Source organism: Scophthalmus maximus, chromosome 22, assembly GCF_022379125.1.
Source record: "Scophthalmus maximus strain ysfricsl-2021 chromosome 22, ASM2237912v1, whole genome shotgun sequence".
Classification (NCBI taxonomy): domain Eukaryota; kingdom Metazoa; phylum Chordata; class Actinopteri; order Pleuronectiformes; family Scophthalmidae; genus Scophthalmus; species Scophthalmus maximus.
This window is the reverse complement of record NC_061536.1, coordinates 299,623-326,956: the sequence shown is the minus strand read 5'-3', so window position 1 is coordinate 326,956 and position 27,334 is coordinate 299,623. Positions and strand designations below refer to the sequence as shown.

The 27,334-nt window shown below is 40.4% G+C and overlaps 2 protein-coding genes across 5 annotated transcripts in view; both read right to left on the bottom strand.

Moving 5' to 3' along the window:
- The window catches only part of ptp4a2b (protein tyrosine phosphatase 4A2b), a 36,030-nt gene extending 30,361 nt beyond the window's left edge, over positions 1–5,669 (bottom strand). The window contains exon 1 of the mRNA XM_035620665.2: positions 5,519–5,669. The gene's annotated coding sequence lies outside the window, so the exon portion shown is untranslated. The remainder of the gene's footprint in view (positions 1–5,518) is intronic.
- A 1,667-nt stretch (positions 5,670–7,336) lies between these two features.
- The window catches only part of col8a2 (collagen, type VIII, alpha 2), a 63,131-nt gene continuing 43,133 nt past the window's right edge, over positions 7,337–27,334 (bottom strand). For 3 of the 4 annotated variants that reach the window (XM_035648012.2, XM_035648015.2, XM_035648013.2), the window contains 2 exons: positions 20,524–20,715; positions 7,337–12,247 (listed from right to left, as the gene is read on the bottom strand). In XM_035648012.2, coding sequence (XP_035503905.2) covers positions 10,344–12,247; positions 20,524–20,686 — 2,067 coding nt within the window. In that variant the 5' untranslated portion in view covers positions 20,687–20,715 and the 3' untranslated portion in view covers positions 7,337–10,343. Of the gene's footprint in view, positions 12,248–20,523; positions 20,716–27,081; positions 27,246–27,334 lie in introns of those variants that run through there. The other variant, XM_035648014.2, reaches the window with a different exon arrangement.

Sequence of the window (27,334 nt, the reverse complement as noted above, 5' to 3'; positions counted from 1 at the left end):
TGCTTTTGTTTCCCCTGGTAGCCATCAGTAACTTTCCCCAAGTAATGGAAATAGTGGACAGTAAAACAAGCAGAGTACAAAGTTTAAGGCAGGGCATCTGATGGGAGGCACATTTCACCAGCCTACAAGTGCATGAAATGACTTCCATTGAAATATATTTCTGTATTAATGTGTATCAATATTTTTAGGGTTTCTTTCCCTTTTCTTTCTTTGAAAAAAAAAAACACCACTACATCTTCCCAGACAGAACAAAAACATTTTCTACTACTTTGATTTGGAATAGGATATGGTAGAGGGACGAATCGGCCATCTCTGTGATCTTGTGATGAATCATTTTCTTATGTCAAAATCTTAAATTAAGCTCAAGGACAACACCTCCCAGCCTAGGTGGACACGGCATGACAGTAAATCACACCTCTACCTCTATCAGTAAAGCCAAATCTGACTTTTGACTCGATAGATCTTCTCAGATATAGTGCTGATTATGCCTTGGACACAGGTTGACGCACTCACTGCCTGTCACATCATAGCTCACGCTGCAGGAGATGGGTTCCCCGCTGGTTCCCCGACTTAGATATGTAGTCTGCTACATATCTGAAAAACGTTGGCGAGGCCTCGGTGAGTCACTTTGATCGCATCGTTGGTAGTTCACACATAGCGATCAAGTGCCAATTTGCGTGGCCGATTTCACGCTGATTTTCCTCCGACTTGCTGCAGCTCCAGGATTTGTCGGTGAGCTGAAAATTGGGCTTAAAATCGTGTAGTATAAACTCTGCCAATCACAACACAAGGTGTTTCTTCCACATTCCAGCTCACAAATACTTAAAATTTGGCAAAAAATTTACAGCCACTTACACTAAAGCAAAAACCTGTTCTATACAGACAAAAGTTACTTGTTTGAAGGCATGTCTGGGTTGTATGGTCAAACTTATCTTCATGTCAGAAATCAACCTGAAAAATTGCTGCAAATTCCTTACAGTCTAAAAGAGAGATAGGTTTCAGTGCAAGATGCTAAAGGTGGATTTATGCTTGACGCATCGGTCCGTCCGCACTGCAGCGGTGGCGTCATTTTGAGGTCACTTTCCGTGGCGCGCAGTGCGCATCTAGGGCCATTTCACGAAGTCGTGCACCTCTCGTTTTTTGGAACTTAGCGATATGAACGGGTCAGAGGCAAAACACCGCTCATATGATCCGTCAATGAGGCAGATATTCACAAACGGTGAAAACAGAGAATAATTCATGGCCCTATTGAGATCTCTCCTACACCGTGAGTTTAAAAGTGAAAGCTTGTGCCAGACAATGTTGTTCACGGAGAATGAGGGGAAGTTTTCACTAGTACGCCCCCGACGTGCCTGTCGTCGTTCAAATGACGAACAGACCACCTTTTTCTTTTACGTCGCTTTTCTGAAAGCAATTTTAAAACCACAATTTCGTACTCATCTACCGATCCCAACACCAGCTCTGTCGCCGTTGCCTGTCGCTTTTTTCTTCTTGTGGTGATAGTGTTTTGTCAGCAGGGACATCTTTTGTTTCGGAGAAGACTTCGGTGTCGGACGCCCCTCTATCCTGAGTATAAACGAACTGTGAACTGCTGTGACGTCACAGCCGCCGTGCGCATGGACCGATGCGTCAATCATAAATCCAGCTCAACAATCCCCAGCAGATAGAAGAATGTCTGCTCACATATTTTGCCGAGAGGTGCAGAGCCCTGCTGCGACATCAATTCTTCTGACATTTGGAAACTAACACAGGCTTCTGACAGCAGCATCAGGGGATGCCTGTTGCCTTATCAACAATTGTCTCAGCAACAAGTGCTCCTGTAGGGAATTTTGGTGTTCTTTGTGAAGAGATCAGAGAAGAGCAATGGTGCCCACTTCGAACATCCACAAAGCACAGCTGAAGCTGCAGCGGGAGGTGCAGCATTTAAGAGGGTCAGGGTTCAGAGTACATGGCTGCACATATACAATGATCAAGGCATGTGATATGAGATGGTGTAGGTGAACGTGGTTGTGGCTCTCAGCTGTAATAGATAGACGAGAAGCGGAGCAGAGCCAGCTCAGCGGAGCAGTGCTAGCTGCATCATTAGCACAGCTGCGGTGAGTCGGCTAATCAAGCTGTCCGGAGCAGCCGGTGTTTTTTTTCCTTCTAGACGTCCAGACCTTACTGTAGTCGGGAAGCGCCATCTCGCTCCGACGCACCGAGACGTCCTCTTTAAACTTAGGGCGCTGCGGCATTTAATAGAGTGAGACAGACTGCAACCGGCAGTGCACATTGGCATTAGCCAAACAAACGGCACCCACGCTCACAGCTCTCTCGCTCGCTCATACAACACCGGGCAGTGCAGCGCACAGGAATTAAAAGACAGTTCATACCATCGGGGCGGTCTGACGGGAAATATTAGTGGTTTCGGAACCATGGCTTTTTGATACCGTGGTTTACCTTGAAACTGGAAACCGGCCCATGCCTACTCTGATGTAGAAACTTTTAACCTGTGAAAGTCAACATCCTTACCTTTATCCATGTGATCTCAAGCTCCTGAGAGAAAATCCATATTTTTAATATTATGGCACATTAGTTTGAGGTCATATTGTGAGAGGTACCTACACATTCATGCGGTCAATAAGCTGCTTAGGGAAATGAAGGAAAAGTCAAACCTCCACCGAGTAACAACATGGTGCCCAGGCAATATGAAAACACAGCAGGCTTGTTTATGAGAAATAACCCAGCCTTTTCTAGACTATAGACAATTCAAACCTCCAACATTTTATGGATCAGTAAAAATGAGTATATACGCCTAAAAACAACGGCTCTAATAACAATAACAACACCCTTCACTATACATTTTTTGGCAAAGGACTGCCCTTTGCTAACTGAAGCTCTGGCAGCTTTAGCTAGAGAAGGCAGCTGAAAACAGTAATAACAAAAGTAAATCGTACCTGTTGCTATAGTTACAGTAGGCAGCCTTGCAGCAGCATCTAAAAGAGGCATCAATCTGTCGGACACAGCCAATGCTACAGAGCTTGCGCCTTTGCTTTATCCCAGCACTGTGGCAACAACAGTAAACGAACGCTGTCGACCAAGACATGATTCATTAACAGACGCGCAGCACAAGAAACACCCAAGGTGCCCATGACGACTAGTGTATAATTATATGTGGGTTATAAGAAAAAAACGTGTGTGCATCTAATCCTAGTTTACCACTTGGACTGATTTCAAAACAAAAAAATTGCTTCGAAGCCAGAGATCTTTGCAAATGAGCACATAGTAAAACAATAGCTTGCATCCAATTCTAACCACAGCCATAGAGCCAGGGGCAATTGGTCAGATCTGTTAAGATGGACACTGTTGAAGGGACGCTACCTTTCAACACTCACAGTCACCCTGTGGCTAGATGGGCTGAAGGCCAGCAGGTTACAACATAGGTGCTCTTCTCCCCCAGTAACCTTCCTTGGTAGGTTGGTGTCATGTTACTGTAAACTAGGCTCACCTTTCAGTTACAGTAACCAAGGCCGAGAACTTCCTCACTTGTCATATAGCCTTTTTTATAAATGTGCCTATAGACAGGAACTATCCTTTTGTCGGTATCCAGGTATAATAAGGCCTATTACACTTAAACTCTAACATGAACCAATTTATTCACAAGCAGAGCAACGCAATAAATGTTTTTGAAGTAGCCAGACATTTAGGAAGCTGTTCTTTACTGCTGATTGCGATCACAAAGCATACAAAGCCAAAATTACAGTCATAACTGTTAGTTATGATCATTTTCAAACAAAAATATTACCAAGATATGTATGTTGATGCTCATTTAGGAGTGCTACAGGCAGAAATTGTGGATCAACCTAGCCGTTTTTTTATTCAAACACCCAATATAATGGGGGGCTGGCTTGAAGAGCAATACCTCATGTACAAGTGCCTCTGCTTGAATTGGACAGAGTGGTGCAATGCCATTTCTAAATTGAGCTTTACATCATAGTCTCAAATAGCTATAAAGTTCATGTGTCCTACTTCCTCAATAAAAAATGCAAACAGAGCATAAAGACTCAAGTGGTTGTCATTGTTGTTTGTTGTACGGAAAGTGGTAAAATTATGTGATTTGCATAATAAATAATGAGAATGAGAATCTCCACAGTTACTTCTGCTACACTTTTTCATGATCTCAGTTTGTTATGATAATGCACGCATCCCATCTTCTATCCTCTGATGCTAGCAATTTGGGTCACCTTGCAGTGACTCAATCAGGAATATATAATTTGCTTACCTATTACTCCAGTTAATCATTGACTCATACACTAATGTTGGTGGGAGTGTTCAAAGCTATTCTATTTTTCTAGTAGCTACTAGAATTTACTACCATAGAGAAGAATAAAACCATAGGAAGGTCATAAATTGAAAACTGAGAGGCATGGGAATGTGCTGCGGCCTTTAGTGTCACAGCTGCTCGCATCAACTTCCTCCCCGGGTGCGTTTCCTCATTTCACTTCAGCCCACATGGCTAAATGGTTTGGGTGCTCTCTGTTTTAGGAAACCAGACAAGGTTAAATTATTGACCAACCTTAACCAGAGTTTTCCACATGGAAGGACTAGAACTTAGTCAAACCGACTGGTTTACAATAAGGGCAGCAGTTTGACAAATCTAAAGCGGTCATCCAAGACAGCATTAACACCCAACAGGAACGATATATGTAAACTGTTGACCGCTCTGTTTTGTTGTTAAAACGTTAGTTTGGCATATGGCTCCAAATGAATGGGTCAACCGCGATGTGAGTCAAGGTTTGTCACAAAGGGCGGAAGGCAGTTTGCTCAGTCGCCATCTACCTTTCGTCAAGCTTTACCCAGCTACCGACGTCTGTCGAGACCTCACCGAAACACTGCTGAAAATACCGACAATCACAAGCACTGGTTATATTTTAAACACCCGTATCCCTGCCACCTGTGTGAACGTTAGCCTAGACAGCTGTTAAAACGTTAATGGACACCCAAAGCATTGGTAAACGTTAAGCTAGATGTTATCCAGGAGAAATGCTACCTTAACCGATATACCCACAGCAATAGCCCTAGCCATGATAGCAAGCTAGCACGGCTATATTAGCTAGCTGGCTAGCTCAGCTCCGTAATTACCATTACCAAGAAAACATCAAGCAACCAGCCCAGACATCAACCCTCGTTAAATTGGATTCAACTAACCCGAGTGCAAGTTATAGCAAATCGCAAAATTAGATTTAATATTAACAAACGTCAACACAATTTTGAATAGTGTACGTAGACAACACTGCCGCCCAACCTTTGCTCTGCGAATGGACGTTAACGACACTACACACTGGTTCATCTACTCAGACATAGTCATGTCATTTATTTTAGCTTCCCTTGTGTTATGGTGATCAGCATTTATCCAACAATATGCAAGACAACTCTTAATCGAGCTCCGGCGGCTCTGTGGTGTTTACTATCGTGTACGAGTATATTGGACAAGTTCCGACAGGTCAGTTTTTAGTTAGTCGGGTCATTTGCTACTTACAAAGAGAAGGCTGAACATTGAAATCTCGTGACAACCCCGGTGAAAGTGGAGGGAGAGCAGAAACCCGTTGTCGGGTCGCCTTTTTAGTTCCTCTTCAATGTGGCAGCTTCTCGTCGGAAGTCGAGAACTGTTGTTGAGGAGGAGCCTCCTCGGTTTGTCGACACCCTCAGGCGCAGTCGGAAATGTGACTTTCAAGGCGGCCTAAGTTAATGGCACGGTAACACAATGGGAAACCTTACATGGGCATTTTCATTTGTAAGAATTTATTCAGTTGCCAAACTTTGCGTTGTATGTGAGGTTGTTCAAAACCAGATGTGCGCATGTCAACTTGTTTTCTCAAGTCCTTGGGCAAGATATCGAGTTTACCGAGATCACCCGAATGCAACACAGAGGGTCTGGCGTCAATGCGACGTAGGAAGAATCCGGGTGCGTGATGACAGCTCACCATGGTGACTACAGTTCCAGAAAATAAGCGCACAATATTTTCCTGCCCTCGTGGGTTGTTTTGTTACATACATATTTGAATTTAATGTCTTCATCCAATCAAATTTCAAGTGCCTCTAAATAAGCATATTTCAGACCATATGTTATATGATCTATCCACAGTGCTTGTGTTAATTAAAGGTTAATTTATTTATTATTTATTATTTTTGAGTGTGTCTGTACATATATATATATATAGTCAATTTGTTTAGACAACATTCTATTCAGGATCGACATCCTACCACTATCAAAGCAAACATTAAATTCGTCAACAGCCAGTCTAAAACATGGCAACCCTGTCAAACAGGAGAGACACGACAATAAGATCAGACTAAACATTTTACTGTGTTCCAAAAGTTCCCTGTGAAGTCATTGCCTGTGGTTGTCTTTGAGCTTGCTTCTCTCAGATGGCATAAAACACAGATAAAAACTGAGACAAGGACTGGTATTGTCTACACTCTCACTGAGAACTTTATTAGGAACACCTGGTTATTCATGGACTTATCCAATCAGCCAATCACTTGGCAGTTGAGCAACGCATCAAAGCGTTGCCTAAGGTAACAATAGTTTTGAGCTATCCATCTTTCCAATCTTCTAATGGTTACTTTCAGCAAGATAATGCACCAAGTCACAAAGAAAATGTGGTCTCATGGTTTCATGGACATGAGTTCAGTACCATCCCCACTCACCACGTGAATTCAGTAGAACAACTCTGGGACATGGTAAAGAACAGAGGATTTGACAGCATGATTGTATAACTGACTTATCTGCAGAAATGATGTGATGCAGTTATGTCAGCTTGGAGCAGAATCTCACAGCTTCTTACATCTTGTAGAGACTGTGCCTTGAAGAACTGAGGCTGTTTTAATAGCATACAGTATACTACAGATTATTAGTGTTCTATGTAATGAAGAGCTTGGGGAGTTTTCATTTTAAGATTAAACCACCTGATGTTATTTGTAATTATTTGACATTTCAAGTCTCTGACTAACATTTATTTGTTATCCAAGTTGTCTGAGCTATAAGTAAAAGTCTATTGATGCAGCTCTGAGCTTAGTGGAGGATCAGACAAGGATCTGACACATGTATTAGAGGTCAGGAACAGTTTTTCCTATAATTGAATATCTCCCTCTAGTGTCTATTCTTTTTACCTGCAAGAGATTGCTACACAAAATGTGCCACACATATCCTTACTTAAAAAATAAAAAATAATAACTTCTTATAAGTGGCTACGAACACTATACTTAACCCACTATAATTAAATGTTTTTTTTATATTTTATTTATAATATCCTCGTGCAGCAAATAAAATTGAAATGGAAGCCTGACACCAACATAAAAGAAAGTTTTTATTGATGTGGTATCAATACAATCAAGTACTGTAGATTTTGTATAAGCAGACAAACATCAATCAAAAAGAGTGCATTTTATACCCAAATTCTATTGCATAACGTGCACGCAATAGCCTTGTATGACAAAAATCCTATACGTTGATACATGTACATTACACAAATAGAAAATAAAAAGTCCACAAATAATCCTTCACAAACAACAATACAATGCTAACTAGAAAACAGTAAATGCTCTTAACTCATCAATGCCGTTAAATACGATTTATACGTTCTAGGCTTCGGTGGTCTGTTTTGGCATCCCTATTAAATTATCATAAATGTATAAATACATCTTCATTAATTTCATGTGCAAATGGGAATGACCATTTGTATTACTTGAAACTAAAACAAACAAATATCCCTTAAGAACCGAAGAGAGGTTGTCTTTTATTTTCTTTTTTTGTGTTCATTTTTGTACAGAAAAAAACAAGGAATTTGTGTTTGAGAAGATACATTGATTTTACTGAAACTTCACTTGTTAAATGATTTGCAAACAAGGTAAACTCTGCAACCAAGTGACATTGTCTATGAAAACATAAGGACAGCGAGAATTAGCCACGTATTACTCACATCACTATGTCATATGTTAAACAAAAAAACAAATGGCATAAAAGGCAACATACAAGTAATAACAAGCCTTAGACTGTCTTGTAGACCCACATAATAATGTAAAATAGCAGTTGGAGATGTATTTTTGTTATTAGAAAGAAAGGAGCAAGTGCATTGTTTGCATTTCATTTATGTAAATTTCTGATTTTGCTTTCTCCTAGGACTGCTTTTCTAGAGCAACTTAACTGTTTATGTAAAGTAACACTGCATGGTTTAGAGAAAGTATTGAAAATTGGTCAAATGGTAGACACTCATTGGTATTGCTAAGCTCAGTTTGGCACAGTCCTCCCATACTTTGAAATTCCTCCATCAGGGAGTAAGGTAGTCATAATTCAGTGTAATGATAGTGTTTGGGCGTCACAAGTTTGATTGGAATCCTGTCTGAGCTAAGGCAGGTAAAGGCACAGATATTGTGATAAATGCAGCAAAAAGGCAATGTTCAAAATTGGGGAATTTCCTTCAAACCCCAATGGACACTGAAACAGATTTCTTGTGGAACATTAACAGGATTCTTCCTCACATTTTGTCACTACACTTGTTTATTATTACCTTTACTGAAGTGTTTATGACCTAAATGCCAGGGGCACCACGACACACAAATATGCATGGACTTACACGTATTGACAGAGTGACAGAAAGAAAGGTACACCTACTAGAACATACATGCACACGCACACACATACACAAACACACAAACACACACACACAGCGTCTATCTTTAACGACAGAAATGAGTAAATACACAGCTCTCACCACTGGCCTACCACCTAACCCTGGCAGGGATTTGTTAAATGTTACACAACCTTTATTTCACAACCTGTGGGCTTCAGTCAAGTCCCTTTACTTATTCATAGAGAAAAATGCAGATCAAATCTAATTTCCAGCTGTGTTCTGTGACAAATTCGGTTCATGTAGCCACAGATGTTCAGTTAAGCTAAATAATTCAGCTATATCCCACACAATGGTTTGGGAATTTTTAGAACAATTTTTTCCATTCAGATCTACAAAAGATTCAGAATTGCTTTCATTTGCCCGGAAACAAGTCACACAGAAACTGGCATTGAAGGAAAAAGTTCTGATATTTAATATTGTTTGCCTTCTTATATATGAGCAGGAATACGTTTACAGCATCTTCACAGGTAATATGTAATATCTGATCAGAATTGGACTTTTATAGTATCGAAGTAAAGTTTACTGACTTTGATATTTAATGTGATACTGATTTATTGATAGGCAGAATAACAATGGAAAATAATGTGAAGATGATGCCTATGACACAGTGATGGGATCTGTGGTGCAAATGGGAAAAATCCGGTCAATACAAGGTCGATCAATCTGTAGTCATGTCCTTAAAATTCATGTGCAGTTGCCTTCAGTATCTATTCTATCGCATGTAAACATTGACTGTATACATACATAAAATTCTCATTTATTGTCTTTGCATGGTGCCGTTAATCCTCTTTACAATGGCAATTTAAATGTAATCATTCTAATATTGTGAGGCCCTTTTCTTGGATTGTATTTTTTGGATAACATTTCTAGACAGTTCGTTAAATTGTAAGAAAGACAAAGACCCATTATTTTAAATGGTCAGCTATTAAAACCAGAAGAGAAATAAGCACCTGACAGATGCTCATGACAAAATGTCAAAAATATATATATCTCACACAAAAACAAAGATTTTATCTCATTACCAAATACTTAAAACAAAAGAAAAATGCAAAGTAATGGTATTGCAGCACTAAATACTTCTTTTGTTATTCTTTGTCTACATTTTCTACATTGTATTGTATCGTATTATTTTGATGTCAGTATTCACGGTTTAAATAAAAGGTGAGGGGAAAGTAACTGCAGCTAGAGGAACCAGTCACCCCTTAGAGTCTGGTGATGTTGTTTTTATAATGTCAGCGCTTTTGGGCAGGATGTGCAGTCACACAGAGAGGTCTGTTACTAGCACATTACAAAGTAAGGCACTCAATAGTCTGAATCCAATAAACAATAACAATGATGACAAGGACCAAATAATAACAATAAAATTATGACAATATAATAATTAAGCTAAAAACAACAACATAAAATACAACCCAAAACGCACATTTGAAAGACATTGAAACAAAGAACACAGTATGAAAGTCCATCCCCTGCTTTTTTTAAACTCTCTATTTCATTCACACAGTTTGTTTTCTCTTTCATTCATGTTGTTGAGAGTGAGATATTTGAAGATGATGGCAATAATATTGATAATTGTATTTGTTTTGTGTTTCTATTAGGGCTGCAGGTATTTTAGGTTTAGGGCTGCTCTGAGAGGCAAGGTCAGGAACATATTTGAAGGAAAGGATATGGTTATGTGGGACAGAGCAGGAATCCTGAAAAGGAAGAGTGGATGTACTCTGTAGAATAGAGGCCGTTTGCCTGATCCGATGGCATCTGGACCCATACCTGGTCACCCTCCTTCAGCTCGAGGACAGCACTACCAGACGCCTGGTCCATGTAGCCTTTCTTGTATTCATCGTATGTGTAAGTAGCTGGTACATTGTTCTTGTACAATGCCACCCACAGGCTAGTTCCCTTTACATGCATATGGTACGCAAAGTAGTAGACACCAGATAAAGGAGCAGTGAACATGCCATTAGCAGAGCTGTAGGCATTTTGCCCGTTGTATAGGGTCCTGTCAAATTTGATTGGCATGCCAGAGGGAGGGAAAGGTGTGGTGAGGATGGCTGTGAAGGCTGGTGCTACAGAGGCAGAGAGTGGAACTTGACTGTACACTGACCCCTTCCTGTCCCCTGGTACTTCGTCCCCTTCCAACTGTGAATCTGTTGGCCCTGCAACAACTGTTTGGCCATTTCCTGGAGGACCAGGTGGCCCTGGAGGCCCTGGTGGGCCAGGGTTACCATTAAGGCCAGCGGGGCCCGCTTTCCCTGGAGGACCTTGGGGACCTATGGTTCCTTTGTCTCCCAACTTACCCAGTCCTGGAGGACCTGGAAGCCCAGGTTCACCCTTTGTGCCTGGAGCACCCTGTGGCCCCATGGGACCCATAGGCCCCTGAAGACCAGGAATGCCTGATTGGCCCCTGGGGCCTGGAGTTCCCATAAACCCAGTCTCACCTTTAGGCCCAAAGCCACCTGTCAACCCTGGATTCCCAGGTAGGCCAATATGCCCTGCTTCACCCTTGGGTCCAGGTTTTCCAATTGGACCATTAAGCCCAGGGATTCCTTTATCCCCAGGGATGCCCGGTTTACCAGATGGTCCACTGGGGCCTTGGTCACCTCTGAGGCCAGGCAGACCTGGAGGGCCCTGGGGCCCAAGCTCTCCCTTCTGTCCTGGCATTCCGTGTTTTCCTGGAAGTCCCATTGGGCCTTGAAGTCCTGATGGTCCTGGTTGTCCATCAAGTCCAGGCTCCCCAACTGGGCCCACCATCCCTTGCTCTCCTTTGTCTCCTTGGAGACCAGGCAACCCACCATGGCCTTTTTCTCCTTTTGGTCCACCCAGACCAGGTTTACCATAGCCAGGAGGCCCAGGAAATCCAGGAGAACCCCTGGTTCCCGCCTCACCTTTTGGTCCTAGTGGACCTGGTGCTCCTGGCAGTCCATCTATCCCAGGTTTCCCTAACCCAACTGGCCCTGGGAGACCTTGAGTACCTGGAGCCCCAGCATCTCCTGGTTCCCCATGATCCCCTGGCAGTCCTTGATCACCTTTTAGACCAGGCAGTCCAGGCAAACCTTTTGGTCCTGGTTTGCCTATACCTGGAAGACCAGATGGTCCTGTACTGCCTTTTAGCCCAGGAGGACCCCTTATACCTGGAGTCCCTGTTTTACCATTTCCATTTTCACCCTTAAGCCCACGCTCACCTGGTGGGCCAGAAATACCCTTTATTCCTTGTTCACCCCGTGCCCCAGGGGGCCCTCTGATGCCTGGAAGCCCAGGTTTCCCATTCAGAGACAGGCCAGCTGGGCCAGGGAGGCCAGGCTGCCCTGGAGGACCTCTAGGACCTGGTTCACCACGAGGGCCAACCTCACCATTAAGTCCTGGTATCCCATTCGGACCAATCTTTCCTGGAAGACCTGGAAGTCCAGGCTTACCAATACCTGGAAAACCAGGAGGTCCCTGGGGGCCTGGCTGGCCATTGAGACCTGGTTTCCCCAGTCCAGGTTTCCCTGGAGTTCCTGCTGGCCCAGGTGGGCCTCTTGGTCCAGGTTTTCCTTGGGGTCCTGGTTCCCCCTTCACTTCCATCATGGGTGGCATATCTAGAAAAATAGAAGATGATCATGTTGTTACTTTAATAATGTATTTCAAAATGGAAAAACAGAAACTTTACAATATAGAGATCTGTCATGTGACAAATCCATCCATCGTGTGAGTGCGTCTTCTCAGAAGCGGGATCCAACAACTCTTTGAAGTTTTATATTTGTTATTAACAGATGTTGTTAATGCTTTTACTAATGGCTATTCCATTGCTGATGTTGTTCAGAGAATTAAACTGGAACATGTATCACATTTTTATCCATGTGTGAAAAATAAGTTTCTTTATTTGCATAGCAACCTTCGTACATGAAATGCAACTCAAACTGCTTTAATTTGAGGAATTACATGCAATGAATGCTGGACATGAAAAAAGACAGAATGAACATAAAAACTTAACAATGTCAATGTTGAACAAGATGGAAAATCCCATTAGAAGTATAGCCCACTGCACTTTTGGCAGGAGATGGTATACTGTATACTTGTATTCAGAAGGCAACATGGCTTCACCCCATAGACTTTATATAAAGATGGGCAACATGTCTCCATTTCCTCCCATTGTGAAATAATTAAGCTAAAATATCCTGGATCCAGAGTCTGTGCAGTAGTGATTGTGGTGCCGATACATGTTATCGGGAGTCTGTCTCAGCCCTCAATCATTGTGTTTCACCGCATTCAAATTTATCAGAAACATGAACACACAGAATACACCAATGTGACAAGAACTCCTTAAAATGACAAAAAAAACATCTTTGAGAAAAATTTAATATAATGTGTATTTTGACTTTTTAATTTCATCCATGTCCAATTGTCAATTTTTCGTAGGAAGATTCCTACCTGAGTGAAATGACCCGGAAGTATTTCATCGGCAGCCATGATAAGAGCTGTTCGAATTCTTTAAATGCTTAGGAAAGGTACTTCAATGCTTCCTTTCCTATCCCCTTAGAATAGGGTACACTGGAACTTCCCATGCGAAAGGAAAGGAGAAATAGCCGCCCCACAGTTTATTACGGCAGCAATATTTAACATGACGCACAATGCACAAACTTAAATGATTAAGTCCGAGGTGGAAGAAGAAGAAGATTATGAATATGACCAAGAAGGGACGCAAGGCATCATGTAAGTTACCATTGCCTTTTCGTTTCAGTTTCTTGGCCTATATTATTGTTTTTATTTCAATTCCAACCTTGGTAATAAATAAATATTTTGTTTGTTTAGCATGAATCGACCCGCTAAGAACGCACAGTGGAAGTAAGATGCACTTTTTGTAGTGCAAAAAGTAAGTTGTGTAGATTCACCACGACAGACAAACGTCAATAACATCTGCCGTCGTATAATTACGCTAGTGTAAGTGGAGTCGGATTCTCTAAGCACCGCCGTTGGCTTTTCCTAAGTCCTATGAATCCTCCTTTACACTTTTCCTTGACATCATGATGATTGAGGTTAAGGAAAAGTGGTTAGGAAAAGGCAATAGGAAGGACTTTCCTAATCCACCCACAGCTTCATCCTAATTAAGCAGTTGGAACGCTGGACTTTGCACAATACTGTTACTTAGTGGTTAAAGCCTCAGGCTATTAAAAGGGTAAAAAAATTAAATAATAATGGCTGAAATATATCCCTATAATACCTTATTTTTCTGAAATTAAAATTAAAAACATTTAATCGTGTTGTAGATGATCATTTGACACAAAAGGCTGCAATTAGCAAGGAAAAGGATCATTTATAGGTGAATACACTTATGACTATCAGTCTTTGTTTTGATCAACAAAAATGGCTAAAACTATTTAACAATGTAGTTTCAAAGTTACTTCTAGATTTATTTATATTTACGTGGCTATGACATCTTTCTGATACCTGTGTCAAGAATACCACATTACATGTGAGTTGCTGGAGTGTGCACTTGTAGTAGAGGAAATAAAATCAGCTACTTCACTGAAAACTCTGTCTCCATTCAATAAAGGTAATAACTTGTTATATAAGTTGGATAAATACTCAAGAAGGCACAACAAAGTGGTGGTGGTGATTATGATGGCTTCCACATCTGTTCAGCATTTGCATGGAAGGATGATTCAGACCGTTATTATTGGCTTGTTTTGCTGTTGTAAGCTCACAGGCTAACTAAATAGCTTCATCGCTGGGGATACAACATATAATGGCTGTAAAAATGAGGGTGCTGTGAGCCCAGTAGAGCCAACCATAATTGTTGTGACTGACAGTAATGTAATTTGCTACCAAGGTGAAAACAACAGGGAAAGTCAGTATTGGCCCCTATGATGAAAATACCGACCAACGAATCTAATATACAGGGCATTGTGATTATTTTGTCCAAGCAAACAGCGATGACAGCAGAAAAAGCTTCTGCCATTATTCGTAAGTGTAATGGGACCAAAAACATTTACTCTGCTGTATGGCCTTGTTCACAAGAAAAGGAGTGCTGCTGCTCAGAAAGAAAAGCTAACATCAAGTGCACTTTTGAATTCAATTATATTTTATTTGAATAGCACCAAATCACAACATACATTGTCTCAGTGGATTAGATGCTGCATTTGATACTATTGATCACAAGATTATATTAAAGAGGCTTGAAAACATTATTTGGATTAAAGGAACAGCACTGGAATGGTTTAGGTCTTACTTATTAGAAAGATTTCGGTTTGTAAACGTTAATAACAAATCTTCCATTCATACAAAAGTTAGCCATGGAGTTCCACAAGGTTCTGTGCTGGGACCGATACTTTTCACCTTATATATGCTTCCTTTAGGCAATATTATAATAAAACACCACTTAAATTTTCATTGCTACGCATATGATACCCAGCTGTATTTATCTTTAAAGCCAGATGAAATTAATCAGGTACACAAACTTAAGAATGAAGACATTCATTTTTTACTTCTAAATTCTGACAAAACCGAGATCATTTTACCCATCCCTAAACGCCACAGAGAAATACTATCTGAGCATATAGTTACCTTGGGTGGGATTACTTTAGCCTCAAGCTCTACTGTGAGGAACCTTGGAGTTATCTTTGAGCAGGACATGTCCTTTGACTCACATGTAAGCCAAGTCTCTAGGACAGCCTTCTTTCACCTGTGCAATATCAAGAACATTTGAAACATCCTATCGCAAAAGGATGCTGAAAAACTAGTCCATGCATTTGTCACCTCTACACTGGACAAATGTAATTACTGTTATGATGCCCCAATAAGTCTGTGAAAAGCCTCCAGCAAATCCAAAATGCTGCAGCACGAGTTCTGACAGGAACTAGAAAAAGAGATCATATTTCTCCTGCGTTAGCGTCTTTGGCTTCCTGTAAAATGAAAGATTGAATTTAAAATCCTGCTCCTCACCTACGAAGCCCTTAATAATCAGGCCCCATCATATCTTACAGAGCTCAAAATTCCATATAAGATCGTATTAGATCCTAATAGATCACTTCGCTCTGTAAACACAGGACAACTTGTGGTTCCCAGAGTCTGTAAAAGTACAACGGGAGGCAGAGCCTTCAGCCACCAGGATCCTCTCCTCTGAAACCAGCTCCCAGTTTTTGTCAGGGAGGCAGACACCCTCTCCACATTTAAAGTTAGACTTAAAACCTTCCTCTTTGAGAAATCTTATAGTGAGAGCAGTGTCGCCCATTGGAAGATCCTCACTTCTCCATCTCTCACCTTCTCTCCCTCTCACTGCTCCTCTCAGAATACTGATCAGGAAGTCAGAGTTAAGCCTAGAGAGGCACGGTGGGATGTCGCCCTAGACCGGGCACGCCACCTTACACTGCTTATCTCCTCTCTCTCACCTTTCTGTCCCCCACTTTTCTTCTCCCCCCTCTCTCTTTGCTACCCCTCTTCATGCCCACCTCTACTCTCTCCCCCATTTTCTCTCTCTCACCCTAACCAGTACTATTTTTGTAATTTCAAGTATCAGTGTGGTAGAGATTAAAGCAACTGTCATACAACTCCTCTCTCGCCCGATATGTCTGCATTACATGTCACTATCTGTTTGTGCTTTCTCTCTCTCCTAGTGTATTTCTGACTCCAGAGCTGGAAGACCCAAATCCGTCCTTATTATGATTATTATTATAATAATAACTGAGTATGACTATTATTATTATTATTATTATTATTATTGTTGTTGTTAATAATAATAATAATGATCATGATAATGATCATGATAATAACAAAAATGAATAATGGAATCTATAAGTGTCTGTAAGTATTATTTTTGTAATTATAGGTATCAGTCTGGTAGAGATTAAAGCGGCAGTTGTACAACTGTTCTCTCTTTCTTCACTCCTCCTGTCTCTCTCACCTCTCCTCTCATCCCCATTAACTCCTCACCCCAACCAGTCGAGACAGATGCTGCACACAACTGAGTTTTGTATCATATCAAATATTAAAGTTTGAAGCTTATAAACTTGATATTTTTATATATTTTATATTTTTGAACCATGATCTTCAGTATTTGGATCAGATACACAAGTTATTTAGCAAATCAGCATTTGAGTAGGAATGTGAGAAAAAAGATGTGACACCAATAATTTAGTAGATGCATACAAGAGATATCTGGCATCACAACATCATTATATAAGAAAAAGGAATTTTAAATGTGAGGCCTGTCAAAAATAAAAGCCAGGAATTGCTGTCATTAAGCATCTAGTCTGTGGAAAGAGCCCTCTAGATTCACCTCTAAATCTTTTGGTGGCCTTATGACTTTTCCATCAAAGGCATGATGCTTCTTTCACTACTCAGGTCATCAATTATTTCCCTTCATAACTGCTTTTTTTAGGATTGAGTGAGGCTTTGGCTAAACCCTGCACGCACTGGGAAAAGGCAGAGTACATCGTGGGCAGGTTGTGAATCCATATTTAAAACAGTACTCTATCCTTAGCTAAGCAGTTGTTATGTAATAGTACAATTGGTCAGGAGTAACTGTTTCTGTTGTCCAACTAACTGACTTGTTTTATTGGGTTTGAGGCTGTATTTAAAATGCAAATTTCTTGTTTGTGTAACCAAAACCTTAAGAAAAAGTACACCACATGAACTATTATTCTTTCCCCAGCAAAGGGGCGCAGAGCACAGCAAGATCAGAAAGAAATATAAGCTTCGTCTGCAGAACACAACAATAACCCAGAGCCAATTTCTGCTGACTTGATGTTTCACTGCCTCATCTCAGCAACACTGTGCCTAAATGTAACTTTTCAAGGCAGGTCACACGGCAGGGCAGTTCAGTTTTTGAAGACAATCCAAGCCATTTCAATCCTTTAGTTGTGTGAATGATTTCTCTGAAACTTGTATCCTTATCCCAATAAGTATACAGTATGTCATGCATGGCCTCCCAAACCTGGGACCAGCCAATGGAACCACATTGTACTATTTCTAATTTATCACTTAAATGTATCAGTTGTCTTATTCAAGAGCACATCAGAAGCAATAACTTAGATAGTTACTCTATTCCTTTCCATGTCACAAGCTTTCAAGAGAATGCAAGTTAAAATTCCCTTTACATCCCTTCATGTAGCCAAAGGCCCCTACTTCCCCCTAGTGGCAATAGATGAGACATGCATCCTTTAAAGATCATTTAATGACATTAGACAGAAATGCCAGGAAAAGCTTAAAGAATCCTAAACAGTGTAACAGGGTAATCGTATTGAATGAGTTATATTGTAACAGTCATGTAAGTGATCATCATGCTGAGGGTGGCTGCTACCTTTAGACCTGTGTCATGTAGTTTAATTCCTGAAAAACATTATTCAAGAAGACACAGAAATTGTGGTTATATGTCCCTATCTTAATTGTTGGGCTGTGATCATTATTCCTATTATTTTTGTTTACATTTCAAACACCACATTTATTTCTAAACCCTGTGGATGATTCCAAGCTTGAAAAGTCCAACAGGCATAGGAACACAAGCAGCCAGACAATCAGGAGGATTGTTAACAGATTCCTGCATTTATTATACATTTAAGGGGAAGATGTTGAAGAAAATGAATATGAAATCTGTGCATTGTCAAGGTTCATGGTTTAATTTTGACTTCCAGGATTAACTTTCATTCATTCCTTTACCAAAGTTTTTGCACAACGAGGACATTTTGGGTATGTTCTTTTATTAGGTTTCATCTCCGCATTCATGTTTTACAAAGCATGTCTGAACTTGTGGTTTGTCTACATAATGGTGAAACCTTCTGGCCAAACAAGTTTTGCACCACATCCAACAGAAACTGTGCAATGAGGATCACAGGCTCAGATTTGGTCTTGGTTCCTGTCATGAAACCTGGTTTTACACCTGTCTGCTGTAAACCACCTTAACATATCAACCAGAGAGAAAACATAGGTGCTTCATTCTAAGAGGGTGTAAAGGCATCTTAAGTTTTTGTTGTGATTCTTTTGTGTTTTCAAATATATTTGTATTGAAATATGCTCCTGTAAGAGCAAATAAACAGGAACACCCAACAGGTCAGAGTCCCAGTACAATGCTTAAGTAGTAATGACTCCAGGCCAATTAACATAAAAAAATAACCTGAGGCACGTGAATGCTTGTGCGCAGGGAATATAATTAGTATTTTAGAAAACTGCAGCACAGCTAGATATTCTGACCAACTCTAGGTTATTTTGTAGTTGGTGTTCTTCCCCACAAAAGTAACTGGGGATTAGAAACCATCCCAAACCTTGATTGTTCATTGAAACGTTTGACATTAGTCACCTTTCTTTGACACTTAACTCCTATTAGTTATCATATTGATCACATTTTCAAATTGACACATTCTCCTTATTGACCTAAACAGAGAAATATCTACAAACTAATACGCTATGGCAAGTCTTTCTATTTGTTATACAAAGGCAACTGGACTTGCTTTTTGTTCTTGAAGATGTTTCTCTCTAATCTTCAAGAATCTGTAGTAAATCCATTTGCCCTCATATAACAGTTGAAAAATACCATGGCATGAATAACTGAGGATCCACACAGATGTAGGACATTTTAATATCACTGTCTGACTGATAGTATGATGCTAGTGATTCATATCTATCTATTTTGTGGAGTGGCACACAAATATACCCTACACTTCTGTAAAAGTTGATTTAACACCATTGCAGGATATTGATTTTTACACCTTATACTGTGGATCTTATGACAGTTAGATATATAATTATATGATTAATAAAAACCACTTTAAAACTAAAGCTGAACATTGAATATGTTTTTGTCATTGGGTTGTATTGCGGTGGGCTGCTTCTAACGGCTGTTATGTACTCCAACAAAAGAGTTTGATAGATTATTTCAATGGTGATGCAATGTAGACATTTGGCCACTGGGTGGGAGTGAAACCCCTGTATTCATGTGAAACGCAATGTACTGCTTTCTCTCACCCAATTTTAAATCTTGTTTCTGCCACTTTTTGCAATCCCACTTACAATTTAAGACAGGGGATATTACTCTACCAGATCTTCAGTTTATCTGTGGGGCATTTAAATGTTACATTTCAACAGTGAACTTGATCTCAAAAGAATTACTATTTGTTGCTTGATAATGATGGCTTGATAATGATGGCAATGATAGAAAGTACTTTTAAAGGATGATTTTCAAAGTTCCCTGGTCCGTGTCTTTTATTTAATCAATTTTAATGGCCTTCACACTCTCTTCTCTACTTACAGCTGAAGAGCATGTGTTAAAAAGTGGATTAACACCATCCAGATGGCAAGAGAAAAACTGGCCCAGTGGGCACTCAGGCCTCCTTCAGGACCTGCCTAATGCAGCTGGACACACAGGGCACAAAGTCCAACTGTAGCGAGCCCTTAAACTGCCTGGAATCAGGAAAAAAACAAACCAGTGGCTTTTGTACACAAGTCTGTCCTATTATTGGGGTGGATTCCATATCTATTACATTTTAAACTGTGATGTTGGAGACATCACAGTTCTTCGAACAAAGTGACCTTTGTTCGAAGAAGGTCACTTTTCTGTAAATGTTTACGCTTATTATTGTAAAGGTTTGAACTCTTTGTGCAGTATGATCATTATCATATGATAACGATCATGCTCACTTTCGTTCAAATAGCTGGAAAAAAAGATCTGAGGCTACTGCCAACTGGAAATATACTGCTTGCTGAAAATAACTCTGCAAGCAGGCCAGGCACATTACCATTTGTAAATGCATGAATGAATGAAAGTGTTTCCACTGACCCAGTGGACAGTTACTGAAGCGTGTAAAAGGACCTTTCTTCCGAAGTTTGTCAAGTAAAACATTGAAGTAAAAACGACACATATACTTCGTCCACAGGGGTTACTCACCGACATAATGCCCCTTGCCCTCTCGGAATGGGGGTCCAATAGGTCCTTTCATCATGGGTTGCATGTACTTCATGTGGGGTATTGGGGGGTAGCCTCCAGCAAGAGCGCGCCCCCCTAGCATCAGTAGCACACAAAGAGGAGCCAACAGCATTGTCACCAGCATCCCAGGATTCAGGTGTCAGACACAAAAAACTGGAGGAAACAGAAAAAGAGAACAAGGGATATTTGTTAGTATTCTCTTAATTACATTTTTAGCAGAGAAATAGTTGTGTTCATTTGTAGATTTTGGAAATCACTGACTATCAACTCCATATGCCCACAGTGATAATGAGTTTTGTTGCCATCCTGATATAAGTTTAGAATTTGCCATCACACATTTGAGGAAAAACTTTTGAAAGATGCAATGTACCCCTTTGAAACGTGTATTTTACTGTTAATAAGCTGAAATAAATGAATTTATCTACCAAATTATTTAAGGCATGCTGTGATATTCTCCTCTGTGAAGATTTGGTTTTACATTTTCTCTACATCCTCTGCAAGCATAGTATGTGTGTGTCCTATCCAAGTCAGCCGCACACAGGCCAAAGCAAACCAAGAAAGCTAGGAAACTTGTTCAAAAGCATGGGAAGTGCTTCATATATGTCTAAATGTAAAGGGAAGGTATGCACTCTCTCCAAGAGGAAGTGTGAAGGATAATTTCGAGTGATCCCTACAGTTTTATATCTGCAAACACAAGACGCAAAGACACAAGATTATAACTTGTAAGCGTGTGGCTTATATATGTCCCTGCGGTCTGTTGCTGCACAGGTACGCACAGTATGTGGTAAATACTTGGCTGGGGAAGTGTTTGGTCTAGATGGCCCTAAGAAGCAGTGACAGGCAGATCTGTTGACTTTAATTTTTCTCAAACAAGAAATTACCACATTGCCCTCTGCCAAATATTTTCATAACTGTGGTGAGGTGCGAACAGGAAACCATCAGAGGATCGTTCGCGTGTTTGTCTACCATGAGTAACTGAAAGTGTCCAGCACAGGCTTTAACTGGTGAAATGATGTGTGAAAAAGGCCAAAGTTTTCATGGAATATCATCAAGTCACACAAATAAGTAGGATAGATGACACTTTACAAACCAAAAGACACAAGGGACACACACTTCATAGCTCTGGCATGTTGAATTTCTTATTGTCTGATTATTTTTGGCTTATTAATATACAGCATAACCAGGACCAGTAACAGGTTTGCTTGTCTGGAGAGCTATCTTGGAAAAGTGTATTATGAGGCAAGGTGTGTTAAACAAACATCAGTTGACATTGTATAATTTGAAAATGATCTGACATTTTTTTAATTTGAAAATTGCATGAAATAACAGGCAGTTTAATTGGAAGCAGGGATTGGGAGTAATCTGGGAATTCACGGGCAGACATCAAAATCAAAAGTACTTCATTGCCACCATGTGTGCTGAGATCAGGTCTGGTTTACAGCTTTGCTCTCGCTGTCATGTGCGATTCCTTGCTTGTTAATGTCGCAGTGTGTTGCTGGAGTCTTTGTCGCCATGAATCAAACATTTAAATTTTCCCACCAAAGCTTATTCTATTAAAAATGAAGAAAGGAAAGACAAAGATGTTCAGAGAAATAAACAAAAGAAAAAGAGACCAGTAGGGTAGTGTTTGCTCGTGGCCGACTTGCTGCCTGGCTGCTTGCTGGGAGGCTGGTTTGGTATGGGGGTCTGTGGTTTTGGTGCAGATGTAATTGAACAGGCAGCTCTAGGTGCCCACCGTTCTTCAGGCATCAAGTCAACCAGAGCAACTCACATTAACAAGCTAAACACAGAAGCTTTGCATGAGCAGGGATCAGACCCAGACAGGCAGTTCACAGACCTCCACAATCTGTTTATCAAATGTTTTTGTTGAAAAGCTCTGCAGACGTTGTTAAAAAAAAATCTCAAGCAGTCCTCTCTGCCTGGTAACCATGGACCACTGCTGGACCAAAATTCGCACAGGCTCTCCCTCACAAGAACACTCATGAAACAAAACACGCATACTCTGTATGCATGAGAACACAGTATAAGTGGTTACACAGTGTGTCTTGAAAATACCCAAACTCGCAAAAGTTCCTCCATTTTCACATAAAATCAGCCCATTCGAAACAAACCATAACAAAAATCCAGGGTTTGAGGAGTGGGGAGCTAATGATGAATCAAAGCCTCCCTCAGTCATTAAACATGAGCATTATCCAAAGTTACAGCGAAAAAGCCTGGACTGGCATGCCTAGTGACATTTTATATGAAACAGATTTGAAATCACCGCACCCACACAGACACAGACACACACACACACACACACACACACACACGGCAAGTAACAGATCCCAAAAACATTCACAAAGAAAGAAACGACAGAACAGAAAAGTGGCATTATTGAGGAAATAATATGAAGGTAAATATGTCTGAACCTGGGGTGTAAAACGGCACCGCCAGCTCCGCCATTGCATTCTTATAGTCAGTACTTCCAGACAGCTGTCCAATTACTGTATGTTATGTCTGATGGCCACATCTTAAGGTAGACTTTATATGAAAAATAGGCCTACAAAAATACTCTGAGTGGACAAAAAATTATAATTATATAATATGCTGAATTTTGTAACATTTATCTATAAAGCACCTTTTAAAACAGGGTTTACAAAGTGCTTTGACAGACAAAGCAAACAGAAGATACTCAGGAGCAGACCCATAAATGCATTCACACAACAAAACAAATAAGAAATAAAAGTAATAAGAGAACATCACGTAAAAAACAGCAAATACAATTAAAAAGAATATGAACAATAAAAAGAAAAGGACAACATTACATGTTAAAGCAAATAAATATGAATAAAAGGATCAAAGCAATAGAACATAACAGATAAAAAAATGATAACATTTGATGCCGCGGTTTGTATCTCTCTTTGAAGTAATTTGGCTTCTATTTGAAGTTGTCATATGCCTCTTTGTAGTCCTGCATGTCTTTATATTTTTTGGCGTCTTTGCATTTGTTTTGCATCTCTTTAAGTGGCATTTTGAACTTTTGTTCACAATGGAGATGTACACATAGTATATAAAATACCATATATATATATATATATATTAAAAGAAACTATCAAAGAAAGCTGGAAAGGAAGATTCTATTTTCCTAAATAAACTACTCTTATGTTCTGCTTTTTATTTCTCTTCCTCATTTAACTGAAATGTTGCTGTACATCCACTATGCCATACAGCTGCAATATGAAGGGGGCGGGGGGGATTAAAACAAATGTTGGATTGTTATTGGTTGGCAGAAGAGCTTCCTCAGTCCTTGGGCCCCTTGGGCTGAGTTTGGTAGGCCTTTTCAGTAATCCATTCATGCCCATGTCGAACACATAGACACATGTTGGCAAGTAACATAAAGACCATAGACAGACATTCAAACTATCCCACACACAGTACACCACACAGATCTGTCTCCAAACCATCTGGTAATCTGATTCACGAACACAAAACGAACTTGAAAACTTGCAGTCATCTCCTTCCTTGAACATGTGTTGGATGCCATTTACACAGAGCTGAAACGCTAATCAGCGAAGGGAAAGTAGACTCAAAAGCCTCCAAACCAAAGCTCAGTAGCATCTCAAGTGGCCTCCTCAGACAGGCAGAAGAGACACAGGCACCACAGCTGAGCCCATACCAAGCACACACTTCCCTTAACTGCTACTGTTTACCCGCTAATGAAATCAACAGCATTGGGCAGGTGAGGCTGAAGATGCAACCATCTCCGTGAGGGCAGCACATGTGTGGATCCAGACTGCCAAGAATTTCCTAAACCACGTGCCACAGAGAGTTTATAGGCAAACACTAATACCTCTTTCTCACCAAAATTAAAGTGTAGACTTGGGTTTTTTAAATGTGGGTCGTCCCGCGTTTAATCGGCAATTGGACACTTTCACACTGCGAGCAGACCAGGGTCTGATGATCGGCAGCAGTAAAACAGTGTAGTGACAGGTGGCGGTCATAGATGGCGGTAGACAGCGGTGCGTGCCATAACACAAAGAAGAAAAACAGTGTAGTAACAACAGAAAGCATGGAAGCCAGTGAGCCTGTGGTCATCGTTACCTTATATCTTGTACTTTTGTCACACTTCAGAGTTTACAAACTCAGCACAGTGTTACGAGCCAAGCCTGGCCCTTTACGCAGGTGGCTTCATGGGGTTTGAAGTGTGTGTGTATGAGATGTGTTAGTGGGTTTAAACTGTTTTTTTGGCCAGTGTGAAAGGGGCTAAAGTGTGAGGATTCAGTGTCAAGGGGGGAAGAGGAGGCCATTGTTTTTTTCATAAATAATTTTAATCGAGTTGCTCCAGTGGAGAAATCATCACCTGAAACAATTATTATTTTCAATGTCAAGACGTGATGTATATTTTTCACAGATCTGTCAAATCTGTCATATACAACAAATCAAAATTTTCATCTTTTATTGAAATGGGCTACTTACACCATGAATTCTGGTTGCTCATTTGAATTTGGTCTGCCAGAATACGGTCTGGATCCCCTTTATTGGGCAGGGATTGCCGGTCCAATCACAACCGATTATCTTATAATGGTGTTTATAAGATAATGTTGTGTTTATAACACAACACGGACAGAAGTGACTTTTGTAAATAACTAAGGCTGCCGCTGATGAATGAGCATTTGAAAAAGTACCCGATATTTTCACATTTCTCATGCAAATACGGCAACACTCGGTAACAGACATTGTGGAGCTTCATTACAGACGTCGCAAGATATTAGAGGCAGTGAAAACAGCATTACAGTATTTGACATGTCCATTCATTCTCAGAAAGGGTAATATGGATAATGATGGAGAGTCAAATAGACTGAGTGTAGAGACTTTGCTCATGCAATGTCGCTTCATCCTAACCAGCCATTGGCACAAAGACTTCACAAAGGCCGATTAAATCACATAATTCTTTTCTTTTTTTATCTGTCATGCGAAACAGGATTTGTTTGTCACTTTCATGATGGATGTCAAAAAGGGACTGTGTTCATTATATTGCAGAATACTCTAATGTTGAAAGGTCAGAAACAGGAAGTAGTTTGAGCGGAAGCCCTTTGTGTTGTGTGGATGGATAGAAATAACAAATTCTCAATCATTGCGCAGAACATATGCAGTGCTTGTTTCTGTTGTGTTGTGTTTTCACTGCAACACATGATGACTGTAACCTCTAGCTGACTTTATTGTCAAACCACATATTTATTTGGTTTATTTTTTATTATTTCTCTCCGTCCACACAACACGGAGAGCGTCAGCTCACACTACTTCCTGTTTCTGACCTTTCAGCATAAGAGTATTCTGCAATGTATTATATTTATAAACCACTGTGTCATTCAGACATCAATCGTGAAAGTGACAAACAATTCCTGTTTCGTGGGTGTAATGTGTATTTTCCCGTGTTACAATTCGTACTTTGGAAACATTTCTCCTGGTGAAGGATCGTGTAGTGTGTGACCCCCCGTTGCCGATTAGTCACGTAGAGTGTGAACAGCATAATGACTGAAAGCCTTGTGATTACAAGATAGAAAGACTTGTTGTATCAACAGTGCAGTGATCCAACGCCTTTGAAAATCGTGCATCCGAGGTATTAAAGGGGTGTAAAGAAAACACCGGAAGGAGGGGACAAGGAGGTCAGATAGAGGGTTGTCATTTCTTGATGACTTATTCAGAGGAAGCCGTTTAATTCCCCTACTTGTCTAAGTGCAGAAGCAGATGTGCTAATCGTAAAATGGAGGGGGTGATGGATTGTGCATATAAAAGTGCATGTGTGCTTGTACAGTGTACTCATGGACAAAGAGTGAAGCGGTCAAAGTGAGGCTCATTTAATAAGTCACTATTATTAACCTGCAGGACCTCACACATGTACAGTTACCATGTGTGGCTTGAGATGTTAAAAATATACATGTATGAATATAATAAAATAATATATATTATATTCTTCCTTGGGGATGAAGAATAACTGATAGTCACCTTAAACCACACATGGTAACTGTATATATGTGAGGTCCTACAGGTTAATAAGAGTGACTAATTAAATTAGCCCCACTTTGACTGCTTCATATATAAAAACGCCAAGGGAGATAAAGACAGGGACCTGCCAAGATACCACTTACAGAACAGTATTGCTGTGAAGATGGGAGAAAGCAAGAGTCTGTGGGCAGACAGACACGACTATACTTTTCTGTCTGAACCGTCAGTGCACCGAAACCCAATATGAGTGCTTGATTAGGTAATCGAGAGGAAAGGGTAAAAAAATAAAATCTCATGAAGGCCAATCTGCTTCCACCTTTCCAGAGAAATAAATGTTCTGCTTTTCAATGCAGCGAGACAGGCCACTGAAAGCACAAGTCCACATTTTCAAACACCAGCATTACCTGCTTCGTATCATTTTCTCATCATGTGAAAAATCTGAAACTAACACATACATAGTGATTCAAGTATTGCTAATACATAACCTTACAGAGGGTTGTGTGTTAGAGGGCAGTGTGGAGATAACCTCACCTGAAAAGGGAAAACTTTGAGGACCCCTGGTAATATAATCTCCTGTAAATCAGAGTGATCACTGTGTTTCAACTGGCAACACCAGCTCTTTCTTTCCTCTCTTCTATTCCCCGTATTCTCTCCCTCTTTAAGCCTCTGGCTCTGTGCACCGCTCATTGCTGGTGTGAATACTTTTATTGTTTGCTGCCAAGACCTGACCAAGCAAGGTGTTTTTTTCCCCCTTTTGATACTGATGTATACTCAAGTCTCTGTT